This window comes from Larimichthys crocea, chromosome X (assembly GCF_000972845.2).
Source record: "Larimichthys crocea isolate SSNF chromosome X, L_crocea_2.0, whole genome shotgun sequence".
Lineage (NCBI taxonomy): Eukaryota > Metazoa > Chordata > Actinopteri > Sciaenidae > Larimichthys > Larimichthys crocea.
In genome coordinates this window covers 9,297,347-9,314,615 of record NC_040020.1, presented here as the reverse complement: position 1 = coordinate 9,314,615, position 17,269 = coordinate 9,297,347, and the positions used below count along the sequence as shown (strand labels likewise).

At 39.6% G+C, this 17,269-nt stretch overlaps 4 protein-coding genes across 4 annotated transcripts in view; 1 reads left to right on the top strand and 3 right to left on the bottom strand.

Annotated features, from left to right (window-relative positions):
- The window catches only part of f8a (coagulation factor VIII associated), a 6,068-nt gene extending 4,894 nt beyond the window's left edge, over positions 1–1,174 (bottom strand). Inside the window, exons 1-2 of the mRNA XM_019256440.2 lie at positions 1,028–1,174; positions 225–271 (exon numbers count right to left, since the gene is read on the bottom strand). Of these exons, the coding sequence (XP_019111985.2) occupies positions 225–271; positions 1,028–1,146 (166 nt within the window). The 5' untranslated portion in view covers positions 1,147–1,174. The remainder of the gene's footprint in view (positions 1–224; positions 272–1,027) is intronic.
- Positions 1,175–2,114: 940 nt separating this feature from the next.
- On the bottom strand, positions 2,115–6,096 carry LOC104937541 (uncharacterized). The gene is made up of 6 exons (XM_010753793.3): positions 5,802–6,096; positions 5,178–5,447; positions 3,737–3,855; positions 2,729–2,848; positions 2,521–2,631; positions 2,115–2,429 (listed from the first exon to the last, which is right to left on the bottom strand). The coding sequence occupies exons 1-6, from the start codon at positions 5,893–5,895 to the stop codon at positions 2,367–2,369; spliced, it is 777 nt and encodes a 258-aa protein (XP_010752095.2). The 5' UTR covers positions 5,896–6,096; the 3' UTR covers positions 2,115–2,366.
- Positions 6,097–7,765: 1,669 nt separating this feature from the next.
- On the bottom strand, positions 7,766–11,043 carry LOC113746504 (unconventional myosin-XVIIIa-like). Its single transcript, XM_027282452.1, has 2 exons — positions 10,136–11,043; positions 7,766–8,174 (listed from the first exon to the last, which is right to left on the bottom strand). The coding sequence occupies exons 1-2, from the start codon at positions 10,882–10,884 to the stop codon at positions 7,949–7,951; spliced, it is 975 nt and encodes a 324-aa protein (XP_027138253.1). The 5' UTR covers positions 10,885–11,043; the 3' UTR covers positions 7,766–7,948.
- A 4,130-nt stretch (positions 11,044–15,173) lies between these two features.
- Positions 15,174–17,269, top strand: part of si:ch211-243a20.3 (uncharacterized) — a 4,759-nt gene continuing 2,663 nt past the window's right edge. Inside the window, exon 1 of the mRNA XM_019256374.2 lies at positions 15,174–15,602. The gene's annotated coding sequence lies outside the window, so the exon portion shown is untranslated. The remainder of the gene's footprint in view (positions 15,603–17,269) is intronic.

Genomic DNA, 17,269 nt, shown 5'->3' with positions numbered 1-17,269 from the left:
TAATAAATAAATAATAAATATGATTTCTGTAGCAGGTTGTTCCTGTGGATGTGACAGTGTGTGTACAGCATCAGCAGCAGGAGCAGGTCATGTGATGTTTACATGTTCAGAGGATAAATCAGGAGCAGGTCATGTGATGTTTACATGTTCAGAGGATAAATCAGGCACAGTGGATGTTTAATACACAATAATGTAAAGCTGTCGTCATGGTTACAGGCACTCACCAAACTGCTCACTCGCCTCAGCTACATTTGGTTTCCGGAGAAAACGCCTGTGAGGATTAAGATAGATAGATAGATATACTTTATTTATTTCAAGCTGGGAAATTACAGTGCAGCAGCAGCATTACACAAAGTGACAAGTGACAACATAAGAATAAAAATATACTATAAAGCAAACTGTACATAATAAAATATCAAAAAAGCAATAGTAAATACGATAAAATAAAATAAAATATATTGTGCAGAGGTATATACAGCAAGTTGGCAGTGTTGATATGTACAAAGTAGGGAGAAATGTGAGGTGTGATTAAAAATAAGTTATTAAACCAGATAAAATATCAAAAATTTGATTTTAAAAAGGTGTTATGGTTTAACTGGTGACCGTGTTAACTGGTGTGTCTGTGGTTGAACAGCTACCTATTCGCTGTGGTAACCACGGCAACAGCTGAGGGGTCGCCAGTTAACACGGTCGCTCTTTAAATCGTAACACCCGTGTGTAGCTTGTGTAAAGGGTCGCTAGCTGGTTTTGAGCTCCTGTAGCGACCTAACATCAATCGAAAAACACAACAACACAACAGACATTACTGTTCACGAGCCTTAACTAAACGGTTAAGAAGATATCTGCGTGGTAAAAACGCGTTAAATCCACGCAAATGTCGGTTAAATAACGTCACTGACAGGCTAACGGTTAGCTTCACGCAGCTAGCCTGTATTAATCACACGCAGCGGTGTTGTCACGTCACGTCACGCTAAGCCGTGATGTTGAGTCTTATTTCTATTTAAACTGACGCGGATTACGAACTCACTTCTTCAGCTTGTTGGACACGGCTCGGTACCGCGCCAGGAAGTCTCCCTCAGCAGCCATGACGGACCCAAACACAACAAACAGAACCAGGGAGGCCGACTGACAACGGAGCGCTGTCATTGGCTGGTAGGATCCAGAACTCACGATATCATTGGTCAATGCAAGTAAAAGGGCGGTGCTTACCGTAAAAGGAAATATCCATATATGGTCATATGTTACAGACCATGTAGAAATCATGTGTTTTGAGCCGGAAATGAGACTAAGAAAGATTTATTTATTTATTTATTTATTTATTTATGTAATGTCTGCAGCCTGTTGGAGCCAGAGGTGGAAGGGGACTGAGATTTACTTGAGTACTAGACTGGACTGGACTGGACACAGTTCTTGTCATGTGATTTTCATTGTGTTGCTGCTGTCTGAGTTGCATGGGTCCTTGGGTAGCTTCAGGCTGCTCACTGATGTCATTAATGGGATGTTTGTTTCCCTCCTCCCATCTATGGTTTTTTTCAAGAGGCATGTGTTCGTTAGTGACATTTCTTTTGTCCATCTCTCTCACAGTTATCAGTGATGCAGGAAGTCTGTGCCTTCACCAGACAAGGCTCACATGTCCCAGGAATGGGTGGACCAAAGAACAAGTTCCCAGCTCCATTATTCTTTTTGTTAGGAAATTTCTCGTTAAGGGTTACCTGATTTTTCAATAATTTTGCTGCCTTTTTAAAGGGTCCCCAATGGTACCTTTTTATTTTTTATTTTATGTGATATTGTATACTGGGAAATTAAAGAAGAGTACTACAATTTGGCATACAGTGTTGTACTTTTACGTAAATTGATAAAAACTGTATTTTATCAGGGATATTATATTGGGTAAAATACACCTGACGTTAGTGACGGTGTTACTAATTTTAACGTTAGTGTTCTAGTGCAGTGTGTAAGATTTGGGGCCTTTATTTTCAGAATAAGGCAGACATGGAATATAATATTCATAACTGTGTTTTCATGCATGTATAATCACCTGAAAATAAGAATATTTTTTACTTTATATCTACAGTGGGAACAGACAAACTAAATACTGACTCTAGACCTTAAAGTGCTGTTAATCCTTTATATTAGGAAGGTGAGAGTGAGGTAAGGAGATTGCAATGCAGCGATTACACCATTAGATGCAACTAAATCCTAAACACTGGACCTTTAAGTATAATTCTGAGGTACTTTTACTCCATTAGACACTTTGCAGATACAATAAATGGACACACAGTATTGCAACTAGCTACAACATTTAAATGCTGGTCACTTTGCAAAGCAAACTGAGACCATCTCATCTGTTGAACTTCATTTATACTTTAAAAGTTCTCATAGATGGACTCAAACACGCCTTCCTGCTCGGGCTGTGAGGTCTGCACCGTCTGTGGAGGGAATAGAGGACAGGTCACCGACTGCATGTTTACTTACTGTTTTCCACTGATAAACAGAAAATATGACAAAGTTCACACTGACCGTCTTTTGGGGTTCCTTCTTCTTGGGTTTAGCTTTGCTTTGGGGCGGCTCTGTTGTGACAGCTGAGCGGTCCAGCACATCATAAATGGACCTGGGCCGAGGCTCTAGACTCTGAGATAAACAGCTCAAGTCAGGAAGGATGGAAGAGAAATACAATGGTACAATTTACCTGAGGTGAAATGTGTCTGATGAGCAGAAAGGTGCTTACAGCATAGAAAGACGGAGCTATCACGTTCACGTTGTCTTCCTTCGCCTCGCTCTCCTTCCTCTCTTGTCTGTTGTTCTTTCTCTTTCTGTCGGTGTTTCCAGGGTCACTCGTGTTTTCGTTCTAGTAAATGACAAAAAGACACAAACTAAGACTCTTGAGCAGCAGCTCCGTCTCTAGTTTTGTGACTGGACTCAGAGTTAATTATAAGATGCTTGAATTTAGATAAAGATTTATAAATAAAGATTTTTTTGCCCTTTTCAAGCTTCATTTTTGATAGAGACATGTACATGTACATGGGGCGGTTGCTCTACCAACTGAGCTAAACGACACCCTTAAGATGCTATAATTTAATTCTTGGAACATAACAGGAGAGACTCGAGCCATGAAAACAATCAAAGATGAGGTAACGGTGGTTGCATGCTGCCAAGTACGATAAAGTAGTTCCTGTCCTGGAGATAGGACGGCCTCAGAGTTCAGCCCAGTTTTCCAGTCTTTATTGTAGTGTTGTATGGTCAGCTGTGCCAAAGGAAGCACTAAGATCCAAACGGACCAGGACTGAAGTTTATCCTGAATCACTGTGTGAAGATATCGCCCTCAGTGAGAGCAGACTCAGGACCACCATGAGCGTCACTTACAAAGGGACGGTTTGGTTTGTCGTCGCTAATCAGACGTTTATCTTGTTGCTCTTGTTTTTTTGAAGAGGTTTGATGACAAGAAGGCAAATAAAACTTCCAGATATCAGAGAACAGCAAATCCAGCTGAGAACAAGAAGGTTGTTCACAAACTTCAACTGAAATCTGTTCAGGATTCTTCCTGAACAAATTATTATTTTTGATTATTCTGCCACTTATTTTCTTTATTTTCTGTTGTCTGGTTTATAAAATATCAGTAAACTCTGAAAAAGTTGCTAATTAATTGTGTAGAAAGGATGAAACTGGTTTACAACACTTCCTGGCAGCTTCACGCGTCTGTAACGGAGCAGTAATGTCACGTTCTTACACGTCTTACCCAATTTCCTCTGAAGACATACACCGAGCCGACCACACTGAAAACCAGCAGCACAATGGTGAGGACGCTGACTGGGATGTCCATATAATCCAACACTCCGACGTCCTTGTAGTCGTGGTCTGGAAAACACACACACACACACACACACACACACACACGGTTCAACGTCAGTTCGCTCAGGTGGAATCACACCTGGATGAATTCCTCATCTGTGAAGCAGGTGGCTGAACATACGTCACATATTTTGGGATGAAATCAGTAAATACTCTGAAAGGGGTCCAAAGGTGAATCTGAAGGATCACAATATAAATAAAGGGATAACAAACAAGAACAAATGTTTCTGTTTAATAAAATTACGTTTATTTTTCTGACTTTATGGGATATTTTCATCTTCAAGTGCTGACATGCAGACATTGTGAAAATAAGTAACTTTGTGCCAAGCAGAACTTTTGTTCTGTTGTTTTTGCCTTTATCTGTCAGATACGGGTCATAAAAAAAGAGCAAAGCCATAAACAATTATTCATATTTCTGCATATATGCGTAAACTAAACTTCCCGTCCCATCACTTTTTCTATGCTACACTTCATATTCATTGGTCACGCGTGTTCTTAACTTCTCATTTGGGGAAAACAAATACAGAAACGTCAACAGAGCGATGACAAAATGGCTGTGAAGCCACAGAAAAAACATCTAAGTTTAGTAACTGCCAATCTTTGGAAACCTGTGGGTGACATCACGGAGACTACGTTAATTCGTTATCCTGTCATTGGTCTTTACTGTAAGGCAGTATAAAGGGTTAAGGATGCTACTATGACGTAAGTCGTCATCACCTCAAATTTGAAAAAACGTTACGGCTCCTTCACTGTCCTAAAAACCATCGGCAGGTTTATCGTTATTACTCGAAGCCAACACACTGAGACAAACAGACACAAACGAAGAAATAACTTCATGGCATTGGACGAATTTACAAGCAGATACAATTTGCATTTCCTGAACTCAACAACTCGACTTTTAAAAGTCGTCTGGAGACGTTACCGTGACGAACAGGTATAATGATTTTACAGGGACAGAAACCTAATGAGTCCAATTTAATGCAGAATTTAGACAGTTTGATTGATTAAGAATCTGCTGTGGACGTTTCACAAAGTTTATTAAGTTTCTCCTCACCCAACGACAACGTCAACAAACCTCTCTTTCTGCAGTTTGAGGGAGCTGATCCGTTAAATAACAATGTTTTTTTGTGAGGTCACAGAGACAAAATGTTCTTAAAGACATCAGTTCTAATTATAACATCTAATTACGCCGTCATAAATGTGAGCAGCTCCTGGTGATGACTCGCCCTGAATTCAGCCTGTAAGGTTGTTTAAAGCTCTATAAATCAATCAGTTAATATAAATGATCAAACTATTGATTATTCATATCTCTTGTCTTTCATACTCACGTGTCACTCGAAGAAACCAGTACACCCTGACCGTTTTATATTGACAGAAGTATTCTCCTGAACTCATCAGGTTCCTCAGCTCCAGCACGGGCCACAAAGGCTTAACCTCGTTGCCAGTCGAAGGGGTGTCGCATTTATAGATCTCTCTGTGGGACGGATCGTAGCACCTCAAGACGTCCTGAGAATAGTTTGCTGGGATCTCCAACCCACATTGAATGTCGAGCCCTTTGTCTGCGAAGGCCACAAACACAGAGCTCTCCAGGAATAGCTCTGTGAGGGCGACAGAACATGGAGGTTAGCTGTTAAGAAGCTTAATCTGCGGCAGTATTGATAATTAATCAGTCGTTTAAGACGATTATTAAGCAAAGACACTCCTGGTCTGACCGAGATGTGTGGATTTCTGGGTTTTTGACACTTTATGCCGAGTTTTGGGAAACTTTGACCCAATTTCTGACATTTATAGATGAAACAAGTACTCAGTAACAACAAAAATATGATTTTAATAAAAAAGAATCACTAGACAAACACAAATCTAAATTACTTTGGCTGCAAACACTTAAAGTTACATTCCTGATGCGTAAAGTGTCTCTTTGCGCCTGTCAAACCTTAGTTTGGATGTCTTACTTGGTGCGTCCATTCCTGAGCCCGTAGACGGGAATGAAAAGACAAATATCCAAGTCAACCTCGAAGAAAGATGCCAGAACGGTCGAGCCGCCATGCTGTAATTTATCGAGTGGTGTATGTGGAGCTGTTCACGGTTGAAGTTGTTGCTGCGTATTCGCTCAGTGTTTCTGTGTTGTTGGCTAATAAACTGTAAAGTGTTGGGTTTCCTGTTTCTGGTGAGGCCACTTCCCAAATTTTTCTAGACACTGACTCATTTGGAGGCAATGACTTAAAAGCACCAGAGCAGAAATGATAAGAGCCGTTCAAGATACGTGAGAATTTAAAACATGAACGTGAGCGTTTAAAACATGAACGTGAGCATTTAAAACATGAACGTGAGCTTTTAAAACCTGAACGTGAGCATTTAAAACATGAACGTGAGCGTTTAAAACCTGAACGTGAGCGTTTAAAACATGAACGTGAGCGTTTAAAACATGAACGTGAGCTTTTAAAACCTGAACGTGAGGGCAAATTTAAAACCTTAACGTGAGCATTTAAAAAACCTGAACGTGAGCATTTTAAAACCTGAACGTGAGCTTAAAACCTGAACGTGAGCTTTTAAAACCCTGAACGTGAGCTTTTAAAACTGAACGTGAGCATTTAAAACTGAACGTGAGCGTTTTAAAACTGAACGTGAGCTTTTAAAACCTGAACGTGAGCTTTTTAAACATGAACATGGCATTTTAAAACATGAACGTGAGCGTTTTTAAAACATGAAACATGGGCATTTAAACATGAACTGAGTGTTTAAAACATGAATGTGAGCTTTTAAAAACTGAACGTGAGTGTTCCTCCACAATAAAACGGCTAGTCTCTTTGGAGTGCAGGATTTCTGGTTGCATCGTTACTATGTCGGCCTCTGGATGTGAGGTGGTGTAATGTTGGCGTTCCTCCACAGTGAGACAGTGTTGGAGAAACAAAAATGGTAGCTGTGTGTAATCCTAGGGCCGGCCCTGCCTCTTATGATTTAACGAAAAACACATCAAACAAACAGCACCAGGATTATAATAACAACCAGAGCGTTTCTGCAGCTGGTGACAGTTTCAGTGTGATGTGAGCTCTCAGCTTTCTGCATCCACTACATACTTGTGATAACCAAAGAAGCTCTGAGGCTTTACATCTGTTATATATGTTAGAATACGAGTTTCAGCAATGAGGTGCAATCATATGCATTCATGATTTTTAACGTGATTTTATTAAAAACGTCTTTTTTGATTTTCATTCTAAAGTTTCAGGGTGTTCCTGTAACCACGGTAACTCTAATCAGATGATCGGCGGTTCGATCCCCGGCTCCTCCGGTCCACAGTTCGAAGTGTCCTTGGGCACAGGCTGTGCCATCAGTGTATGAATGTGTTGTGAATGGGGTGAATGAGTATGTTGAAGACTAGAAAGGCGCTTTATAAGTACAGTCCATTTACCATTTACCAAACTATTTAGGCCTGTTTTTAATTACAGTACCAAATCACTTCTTCCACCTATCCATTCTTTTTTAAATACTGTATAGTTTAATGTAATACTGTATAATATACGTTTACCGTCATGTTTAACTGTAATTGTCTCTGCTTTGAATTTTCTAACTTTTCAAATTTGCAGGACGCGATTTGTGCAACAGTTATTAAGTCTAATATATTTTCATTTTATATTCAAAATGTAAGTGATTAATATCAATGCTTGAATCATTCTTACCCCCCACAGGGTGCAGATGCGCCGGTGTTGTGGGGTTCGGTTCAGAAGAAGAATTAAAGATAGAAAAAGGTATTGTTTAAGTATAAAATGTTTTATTTGTTGTGACCACGATCAGAAAATATATTAAAACTTTCACTCAAAACAGTTTACAAGGATTGAGGCAGCCATCGTATATCTTTTCAATTTATTTATTTATTTATTTTACTATGATTATTATTTTTAGTTATAAGTTTTATAGGGTTTTTTTTTTCAGATTTATGGGAAAAACCGAAGCACTCGGAGGAAACCCATGAATGAGACATTTCATATATCATTACTTTTATTTCAGGTGTCTACGTTTTTTTTTTCTTTTCAGATTTCTGGGAAAAACCGAAGCACTCGGAGGAAACCCAAACATATGAATGTCTACTTACCGTTCTGTCTTACCGTGTCGTGTTGTCCCTGTTGGTGTTTGGTTTCTTTTTCTGAGGAGAAGAAAAAGTCTCGAACCCTTTTCTTATCCTTTGAAAAGTTCGGTGCTGGTCAAAATCCGGTTCAGGTAGAATGGGCCGTCTGTCGTCAGTGTCTGTGTCCTCTGCAAATGTCTCGACGTCATCTGAAGCAGAAGACTGCTCCTCTGCTTTCTCTTCGGTGGTTGATGAAGCAGATGTTGACCGGTCCACTCTGCTTCGATGTCATCTGAAGCAGAAGTTTTTTTTTTTTTTTTCTTTCTCTAATCTTCTAATTTGTTAATCTGGTTGTATAATAACTTTCATTCAAGATTATCTGTCTGTCTGGGTATAGTTTTGTCTTACATTGTGTTGTAGGACTTGAGTACGTGAGCTTTTAAAACCTGAACGTGAGCGTTTAAAACCTGAACGTGAGCTTTTAAAACATGAACGTGAGCTTTTAAAACCTGACCGTGAGCGTTTAAAACATGAACGTGAGCTTTTAAAACATGAACGTGAGCTTTTAAAACATGAACGTGAGCTTTTAAAACCTGAACGTGAGCGTTTAAAACCTGAACGTGAGCTTTTAAAACATGAACGTGAGCATTTAAAACCTGAACGTGAGCATTTAAAACCTGAACGTGAGTGTTCATCCACAATAAAACGGCTAAGTCTCTTTGGAGTGCAGGATTTCTGGTTGCACCATGTTACTATGTCGGCCTCTGGATGTGAGGTGGTGTAATGTTGGCGTTCCTCCACAGTGAGACAGTGTTGGAGAAACAAAAGTGTGAGCGCGTGTAATCCTAGGGCCGGCCCTGCCTCTTATTATTTAACAGAAAAACACATCAAACAAACAGCACCAGGATTAAATAACAACCAGTAGAAACAGTTTCAGTGTGATGATGAGCTCTCAGCTTTCTGCATCACTACATACTGTTGATAACCAGAGAAGCTCTGAGGCTTTACATCTGTTATATATGTTAGAATACGAGATTTCAGCAATACTTCATGATTTTATTCAATGATTTTATATAAAAACGTCTTTTTTGATCCCCGGCTCCTCCGGTCCACATGTCGAAGTGTCCTTGGGCACAGGCTGTGCCATGGGTGTGTGAATGCGATCAAACTGATGAGCAGCTGGCACCTTGCATGGCAGCCAATGCCATCAGTGTATGAATGTGTGTGAATGGGGTGAATGAGATATGTAGAAAGACTAGAAAGGCGCTTTATAAGTACAGTCCATTTACCATTTACCAAACTTATTTAGGCCTGTTTTTAATTACAGTAACAAATCAACTTCTTCCACCAATCCATTCTTTTTTAAATACTGTATAATGTTATAATGTAATACTGTATAATATATGTTTGCCGTCAGTTTAACTGTAATTTAGTCTCTGCTTTGAATTTCTAATACTTTTCAAATTTGCAGGACACGATTTGTGCAATAGTTATTAAGTCTAATATATTTTCATTTTAATATTCAAAATGTTAGTGATTAATATCAATACTTGAATCATTCTTACCCCCACAGGGTGCAGATGCGCCGTGTTGTGGGGTTCGGTTCAGAAGAAGAATTAAAGATAGAAAAAGGTATTGTTTAAGTATAAAATGTTTTTATTTGTTGTGACCACATCAGAAAATATATTAAAACTTTCACTCAAAACAGTTTACAAGGATTGAGGCAGCCATCGTATATCTTTTCAATTTTATTTATTTATTTATTATTACTATGATTATTATTTTTAGTTATAAGTTTTATAGGTTTTTTTTTTAAGATTTATGGGAAAAACCGAAGCACTCGGAGGAAACCCATGAATGAGACATTTCATATATCATTACTTATTACTGCAGGTGTCTAAGTTTTTTTTTTCTTTACAGATTTATGGGAAAACCGAAGCACTCGGAGGAAACCCAAACATATGAATGTCCACTTACCGTTCTGTCTTACCGTTCTGTCAGCGTCGTGTTGTCCCTGTTGGTGTTCGGTTTCTTTTTCTGATGGAGAAGAAAAAGTCTCGAACCCTTTTCCTTATCCTTTGAAAAGTTCGGTGCTGGTCAAAATCCGGTTCAGGTAGAATGGGCCGTCTGTCGTCAGTGTCTGTGTCCTCTGCAAATGTCTCGACGTCATCTGAAGCAGAAGACTGCTCCTCTGCTTTCTCTTCGGTGGTTGATGAAGCAGATGTGGACCGGTCCACATCTGCTTCGATGTCATCTGAAGCAGAAGACTGCTCCTCTGCATCCTCTCCTGTGATTGGTGAAACAGATGTGGACCGGTCCACATCTGTCTCGATGTCATCTGAAGCAGAAGACTGCTCCTCTGCTTTCTTTTCTGTGATTGGTGAAGCAGATGTGGACCGGTCCACATCTGCTTCATCTGAAGCAGAAGACTGCTCCTCTGCTGTCTGTCCTGGGCTAGGTGAACACTGTTTCACCTCTTCTAATTGTTCACGGACACTTTGCAGCTGGAGGTCTTTCTGCTTCAGCTCCTCCTCTACTCCAGAATTTCTCTCTCGTTCTCTCTCGTATTTTTCCAGAACTTCTGCGAACTGCTGTGCCATCATGTTTCGGTCATCTCGCATGCGCTTAATCTCTTTCTCTACATGCTCTAACTGGTCCTGTAATTTCTTGTTCCTGTAATTCATTTGCATGTTTTCAAATCTGTGTTGGATTATTTCCTCGCTGTACAACTTTCCTTGATGCCGACTCCATACGTTCTCCTCAAAAAGCTCCTTTCTAACAGACGCGAGCTGTTCCTTGAGCGTATTGTTGGAGATTTCCTTTGAATCCAGGTCTGTGAGCGCATGTGCTAAACTGGATTTGACTGTTTGGAGCTCAGCTTGCATCTCCTCCACCTGTCTGCGAAGCCTCTCCCTTTCTGTCCGGCCCGTGATGTTTGCAATGTGTGTCCGAATTCTATCAGTCCAAGACATGGTGCACTGTCCTCTCTCTGCTCGCGATGCTGAATCACCTGTTCAAAACCTGTCTGTCTTCCAAACGACTTCAGCAAAGTGAAGAATGCGTCACTACTTATAAACTCTCTGATGACGTCACACCTGGCCTTTGATGTAGAATGCCCCGCCCACTGCTGCCCTTAGTTACTGTTGCTATGGCTGCCTAATGAACCGCCTCGCGCTTTAATTTATTGCTTTTAGAAAATGATTACTATAAAAAAGGTTTCATGAAATTAAATTGTTAAAGATCTCCCACATGTTATCGGCTTCATAAAATGTGAGAATTTTTGCTTTTTTTTCCCTGTTAAATATTTTAAATAAATGTAAAAATTAACCTTTACTTCATAATAAAACTAAATAAATAAAATAAACATCATCCAATTCCTCCGTGATGTTAAGGCCCTTGGAGTTGTCCCCCTGGAAGGCACGAAAAAACATCACAAGTCATGGATAGGTAAAGTTGGATCACTGTAGATCAGTTTTTCGGGAATCGAATGAGAAATGTAAGGAAGTAGAAAGTACAGATAATTGCCTAAAGAAATAATTAGTAGAAGTAAAAAAGTCAGCTGAAAAATAATTACTCCAGTGAAATATAGATACCCAAAAATCCTACTTAAGTAAGGTAATGAAGTATTCGTACTTTTGTAACGGAGTTAGAAATGCACTTTATTAGTTCATATTTTCAATTTGTATTTGTAAGTTTTATTTATCATTGTATGATTATTTTGAGTATTTTTGAATTTGATCTCTATGAGTTATCTTCATTTACCACTATTTTATAAATTTTCCAAGTGTTAATCACCTCCTGCACTCTGAACTTTTCGTTCCTCCTGCACTCCACCCTTTTCGTTCCTCCTGCACTCCGCCCTTTTCGTTCCTCCTGCACTCCGCCCTCACAGTCCCGTTATGTTCTGATGAGGGTAAGTTGTGTGGAAAATACAGCAGTAATATTGTGTTATTTTCTGTGAAAACGTAGTAATTTATGTTGAAATATTTGGTGAATATTATTCTCTGTTATATTATTTCTGTTACCAAGTTGTTTTGTGTTGCTTTGTACCGTTAATATAAGAGTTATAGATGTTTTTAGTTTCGCGTTTTTGGCGCCATTTGTTCGTGCAGTCTGTAACTCATGTAGCATTAGCTTAACATGATGTGTGCATGTTTAGGAGCAGAGGAAGGAGGAGACAGAAGATTTATAATCTATGTTGATGTCTTCTGCAGGTATGTGTTTTTCTTTTTGGCTTATGAATTTTGTTGTTTTGTTACTTCACCCCACGCTGTGTTCATTTTGCCACATTGTTTTCTTGTTTGTAGATATACAGACCCTTTCCAAAAAATTAGAATATCATAGAAAAGTTTACTTATTTCCATAATTCCATTAAAAAGGTTAAACTTTCATAGATTATAGATTCAGGGCCCACAATTCAAACAATTTCAAGTATTTATTTGTTTATTTTTACATATTTTGAGCTTCCAGCTCAAAAAACCCACGAAAACAGGAATTCAAAAAATTAGAATACTGTGAAGAAATCAGCCCAGATTTTGCAGGGCATGAATGTTTTTAACTGGGTGTCACACACTAATCATCTACTAAACTCAAAGCACCTGACAGACTTGACAACTGGCCAGAAGACCATCAGTGATACCCTCCATAGGATGGGTAAGCCACAAAAGTTCATAGCTAAGGAGGCTGTCCAAGCATATCAATGGAAAGTCTAGTGGAAGGGCAAAATGTGGCAGGAAAAGATGCACCAGAATAAGAGATGACCGTGGACTTCAGCAGATTATCAGACAGAGAAGATTCAAGAATCTGGCAGAGATCCAGAAAGAGTGGAATGAGGCAGGAGTCACACCTTCAAAAACCACCACATTCAGACACATCCGGGAGATGGGATACAACTGTCGGGTTCCTCGGGTCAAGCCACTTCTGAGCCTGAGCCAACGTAGGAAGCGTAGGACCCGGCCTCTGCCTATACCACCAGAAGCACCAAAACCTGGTTTAATCCCATGCCATCGCAGTGCTTGACTGGCCAGCCAACTCGCCAGACCTAAACCCCATTGAGAATCTATGGGGTATTATCAAGAGGAAAATGAGGGCCACCAGACCCAAAAACAAAGAAGAGCTGACAGCAAGCATCAAGGAAATCTGGGCTTCCATAACCCCCAGGCAATGCCACAGGCTGATTGCCTCAATGCCACGGCGCATCGAGGCAGTGATTAAGGCAAAGGGATTCCCAACCAAGTATTGAACATTGACGCATCGTTTAGAAAGTACCATATTTTGACTGATTTGATGTGATCCTAATTTCTTTCTAATTTTTTGAATTCCTGTTTTCGTGGGTTTTTTGAGCTGGAAGCCCAAAATAAATAAATAAACAAATAAATACAATAAATGAAATTGTTTGAATTGTGGGCCCTGAATCTATAATCTATGAAAGTTTAACCTTTTTAATGGAATTATGGAAATAAGTAAACTTTTCTATGATATTCTAATTTTTTGGAAAGGGTCTGTATATATTGTTTTTCTATGAAATGTTTTTCTGTACACATTTTAAACTTCTGCTCAGACAGTCCCGTTATGTTCTGATGAGGGAGCAGAGGTGTAGGAAGGAGGAGACAGAAGATTTATAATCTATGTTGATGTCTTCTGCAGAATAAATACAGGAAAGCAGCATCTTGAGTCGTCTTCCTTCGTGCCCGAACACACACCCGTTACACGCGCACCACCTCCACCACCTCCACCGCCTCGTCATGTGGCTTTAAAGGCAGGAAAGACTCACGAAGGGAGGGAGTGTGTGTGTGTGTGTGTGTGTGTGTGTGTGTGTGTGTGTGAGGCTGGAATTCAGCTGAAGGTGACAGATTGCCTGTCGTAATGTGAACCAGCTGTGGACGGTAACTCTCGCCAGCAGAGGTGCGCAGATGTTGAAGCGCTGCAGTCATTATTATTATTTAACCCCATTTGTCTGTCTGTCTGTCTGTCTGTCTGTCTGTCCTCCCCTCCTCTCTTCATGCCTCTTTTCCTTCCCTCGGCCTCTTTACACTTGACTTTTTCACCACTATTTTCTCCAGGCGTGTATCGGCGGCCAACTCTGACTTCACCTCGGCTGCAGCATGAAAACAGAGACAGAGAGAGACAGAGAGCTGGAATAACATCTGGATGCCAGTCAATAAAAGAATAGTTCATTCCATTTCCTGCACTCTTTATCTCCTCTCTCTTTCCTGCAGAGCTGAGCATACAAATCCTTTACTTATAGATGAACAGATTGAGCTTTTAAACGGATGTTTAGTGTTTTTCACTGTAAATGGAGCAGAGAAAAAAAGTTGTTTACTTCAAATACTGTGGATTAAATGGCTCATATCTCTGATTTAATAAATCTTCAGTTTATTTCCATTTCCACTACGTTTCAGAGGCTGCTAGTGTACGTTTACTAATCCACTATATTTATTTCACAATAGAAAACATTCATGAAATATGAAGCACAGATATAAATCAAACCAACATCTCGACCTGCAACAACATACAAGACTGCAACTAAACATTATTTTCATCATCGGTAATCTGCTGATTACTTTCTTGATTAATTGTTTGGTCTATAAATAAATAAAAATGACCATTAATACTGTACATATCTACATGTAGCTTAATTAACCCGCATTGTATAATTACACTTATACCTGCGACTGTTGCTGCTTGTTAACATATTCATATTTATATCTGCACTGTTATTTTTATATCCCTGTTACATGTGAACATTACTCAGTGAGGTTCAGTCATCTTAAAACAGTTCAAACCTCCAACAGTATTCACTTCATATAATAAATATATATAATATTCAATATTTATTATATTGTAAGACCATAAACAGCAAGAAATTCTTAAATTTTAGAAGCTGGAACGATCCGATATTTGGTAGTTTTGCCTGAAAAATGACTTAAACAATAAACTGATTATCAAACGATTATCATCATTAATTAATCTTATTGACAGAGGTTGTCGACGTCTGTACTTTTATAGAGTAATCGTACTTTTACTCAAAGTAAAGATATGAATGTTTTAAAGTATTCACAGTCCTTAAATTTGATTGCTGTTGTTGGTGGAAGTGGTGATCATGTTTACCTGCAGATGAACGCAGTAACAGATCTCTCAGCAGTAAATGAACTTCTTCTCCTGCACACAGTAAACACAGAGTAAATACCTCTCCTCTAAAAGTCTCTCTGAGTTCTTTTACGTGGCAGAATTACACTGTACTGTGGGTCGAGCCTCTGAGCTGCTTTTGTGAGGCTAAAGTTCAGACGGTAGGAAGCGGACACACATGAAAAAGGTCCATAACTCAAGTTTGAAGAGACTAAAAGTCCATTTCTGTGGAAACTCGATCCTGCAGCTCAGTGACATTTCAGCCTCGGGCACATATATACCTGTCTGCTGCGTGAAGAGGTGAATCATGAGAAAGAAGAGGACGTGAAACACATCTGGAGGCAGCTGGAGAGGCTCAGCTGCGGACCTGCCGTCGTCTCGTCTTAATTATATTACAGCAGAGGGTGGAGAGAGCATCAGAGGATATAAGAGAGAGAGGAGGAGAGTTCAGGAGAACAGACCGGAGCAGAGACAGAGTGGAGAGGAGAGAGGAGCTGAAAGCATCTGGAATACAAACTACAGACCTGAGGAGGACGTCCTGCAGAGCATCATCATCATCTCTGTGAGTACGGGCTCGTTTGACTGACACTTTCACTGCTGCTCTGTTAGTCTGCAAAGTTAAAACTGTTTTAAACACAAACCACCATCATCATCTGAGCGAAGGGACGGAGGCTCGAGGGTTTGTTGTTGATACGTTTGTCCAGATGTGAAACAACCTGCATCAGATTATCGCACGGCCTCTGATCGGCCTCCAACTTCATCTCCCCTGACAACATTTGTAATAACTCCACAGTGAGTCATGGGCTCATTATCGTACAGTGTGATTCACAGACTTTTCATATGGACTCAATCCTGCTGAGCTTTTTTTCCTCTTCTCTGGGTCGCCTGCTTCCAACGCCTCTCTTGTTATTTTTCCACTCGAACCTGAAGTCATGAGATCAGATTTAAAGACTTCCCTTTGTTTTGTCAGAATAAACTGAGGTCAGTTCATCTCGTCACAAACAAAAATCACTGATAAAACTTTAGAAAAGCTTCATGAGGTGTAACTAGAATCAATATCTTTTACTGATTTATGGATTTATAGCTTTAAAGTTCAGAGACTTGGAGGCACCTCGCTGTCTGCGAGGAACATTTTTATTATTATTACATTACATTGCATTTAGCAGACGCTTTTATCCAAAGCGACTTACAGAGGAGGACATAAGCTGACAAAGGTGTAAAGGAGCACAGAGTAGTTGTTAGTTTTGTTAGTTTACAAGTTTTTAAACAGTTTGTTTGAGTAAAAGAAACAGAAAAGCTAAAGTTTTAAAAGTATTCAGTGGCTCCTTCCAGATTGTTCATTATTATATTCATCATATTCTTGTATTATAATCATACAGACTGTGCAGTAATGTGTAAACATAAACATGATAATGTTGTTCATATGTCTTCAGCTGATCATTAAAAAGTATTTTATTTAAATATTTTACTCTGAATTTAGTCAAGTCGAAGTAAAAAGTGACATAAAATGGAAAGTACAAGTATGTAGGTTGAGTAAATGTACTTAGTTACATAAACTCTTGTCTGGCGGCTTCTTGCTCGCTCACTCTTCTTAGCTTCCTCCGTTAACGTCTTCTTCGGTCTCTTCTCCTCTGCCATTATGTCCATAGAGGCTGCTGAGCCTTTGCTAATGGATAGTGTGCAACACGAGCTAACTTTAACTTCCACTAACTAGTCCACTAACTAGTCCACCAGTGAGTCCACTAACGTCAACAAACGACCAAAACCCACTACGACATGGAGTCCAAAGTCAGAGCTAACACTACTGCGAAACATGTCAGACATTTTGTTTTATTCTGGTTTTAGCTAGTTAACGTTAGCTTATGAGCTAACGTAGCAAAATCCTGCCGTGGTGGATAGCATCAGCTAACACCAGCTAACATCAGCTGACATCAAGCTAACATCAAGCTAACATCAACTAATACCAGCTAACACCAGCTAACATCAGCTAACATCAACTAATACCAGCTAACACCAGCTAGCATGAGCTAACATCAGCTAACACCAGCTAACATCAGCTAACACCAGCTGACATCAGCTAACATCAGCTAGCATGAGCTAACATCAGCTAACACCAGCTAACATCAGCTAACACCAGCTAACATCAAGCTAACATCAGCTAACATCATCCAGACTCTCTGAGCTGTAAATCGTCTGTCTCGCTGGTTGCAGGTTACTTTGTCGGCTTGT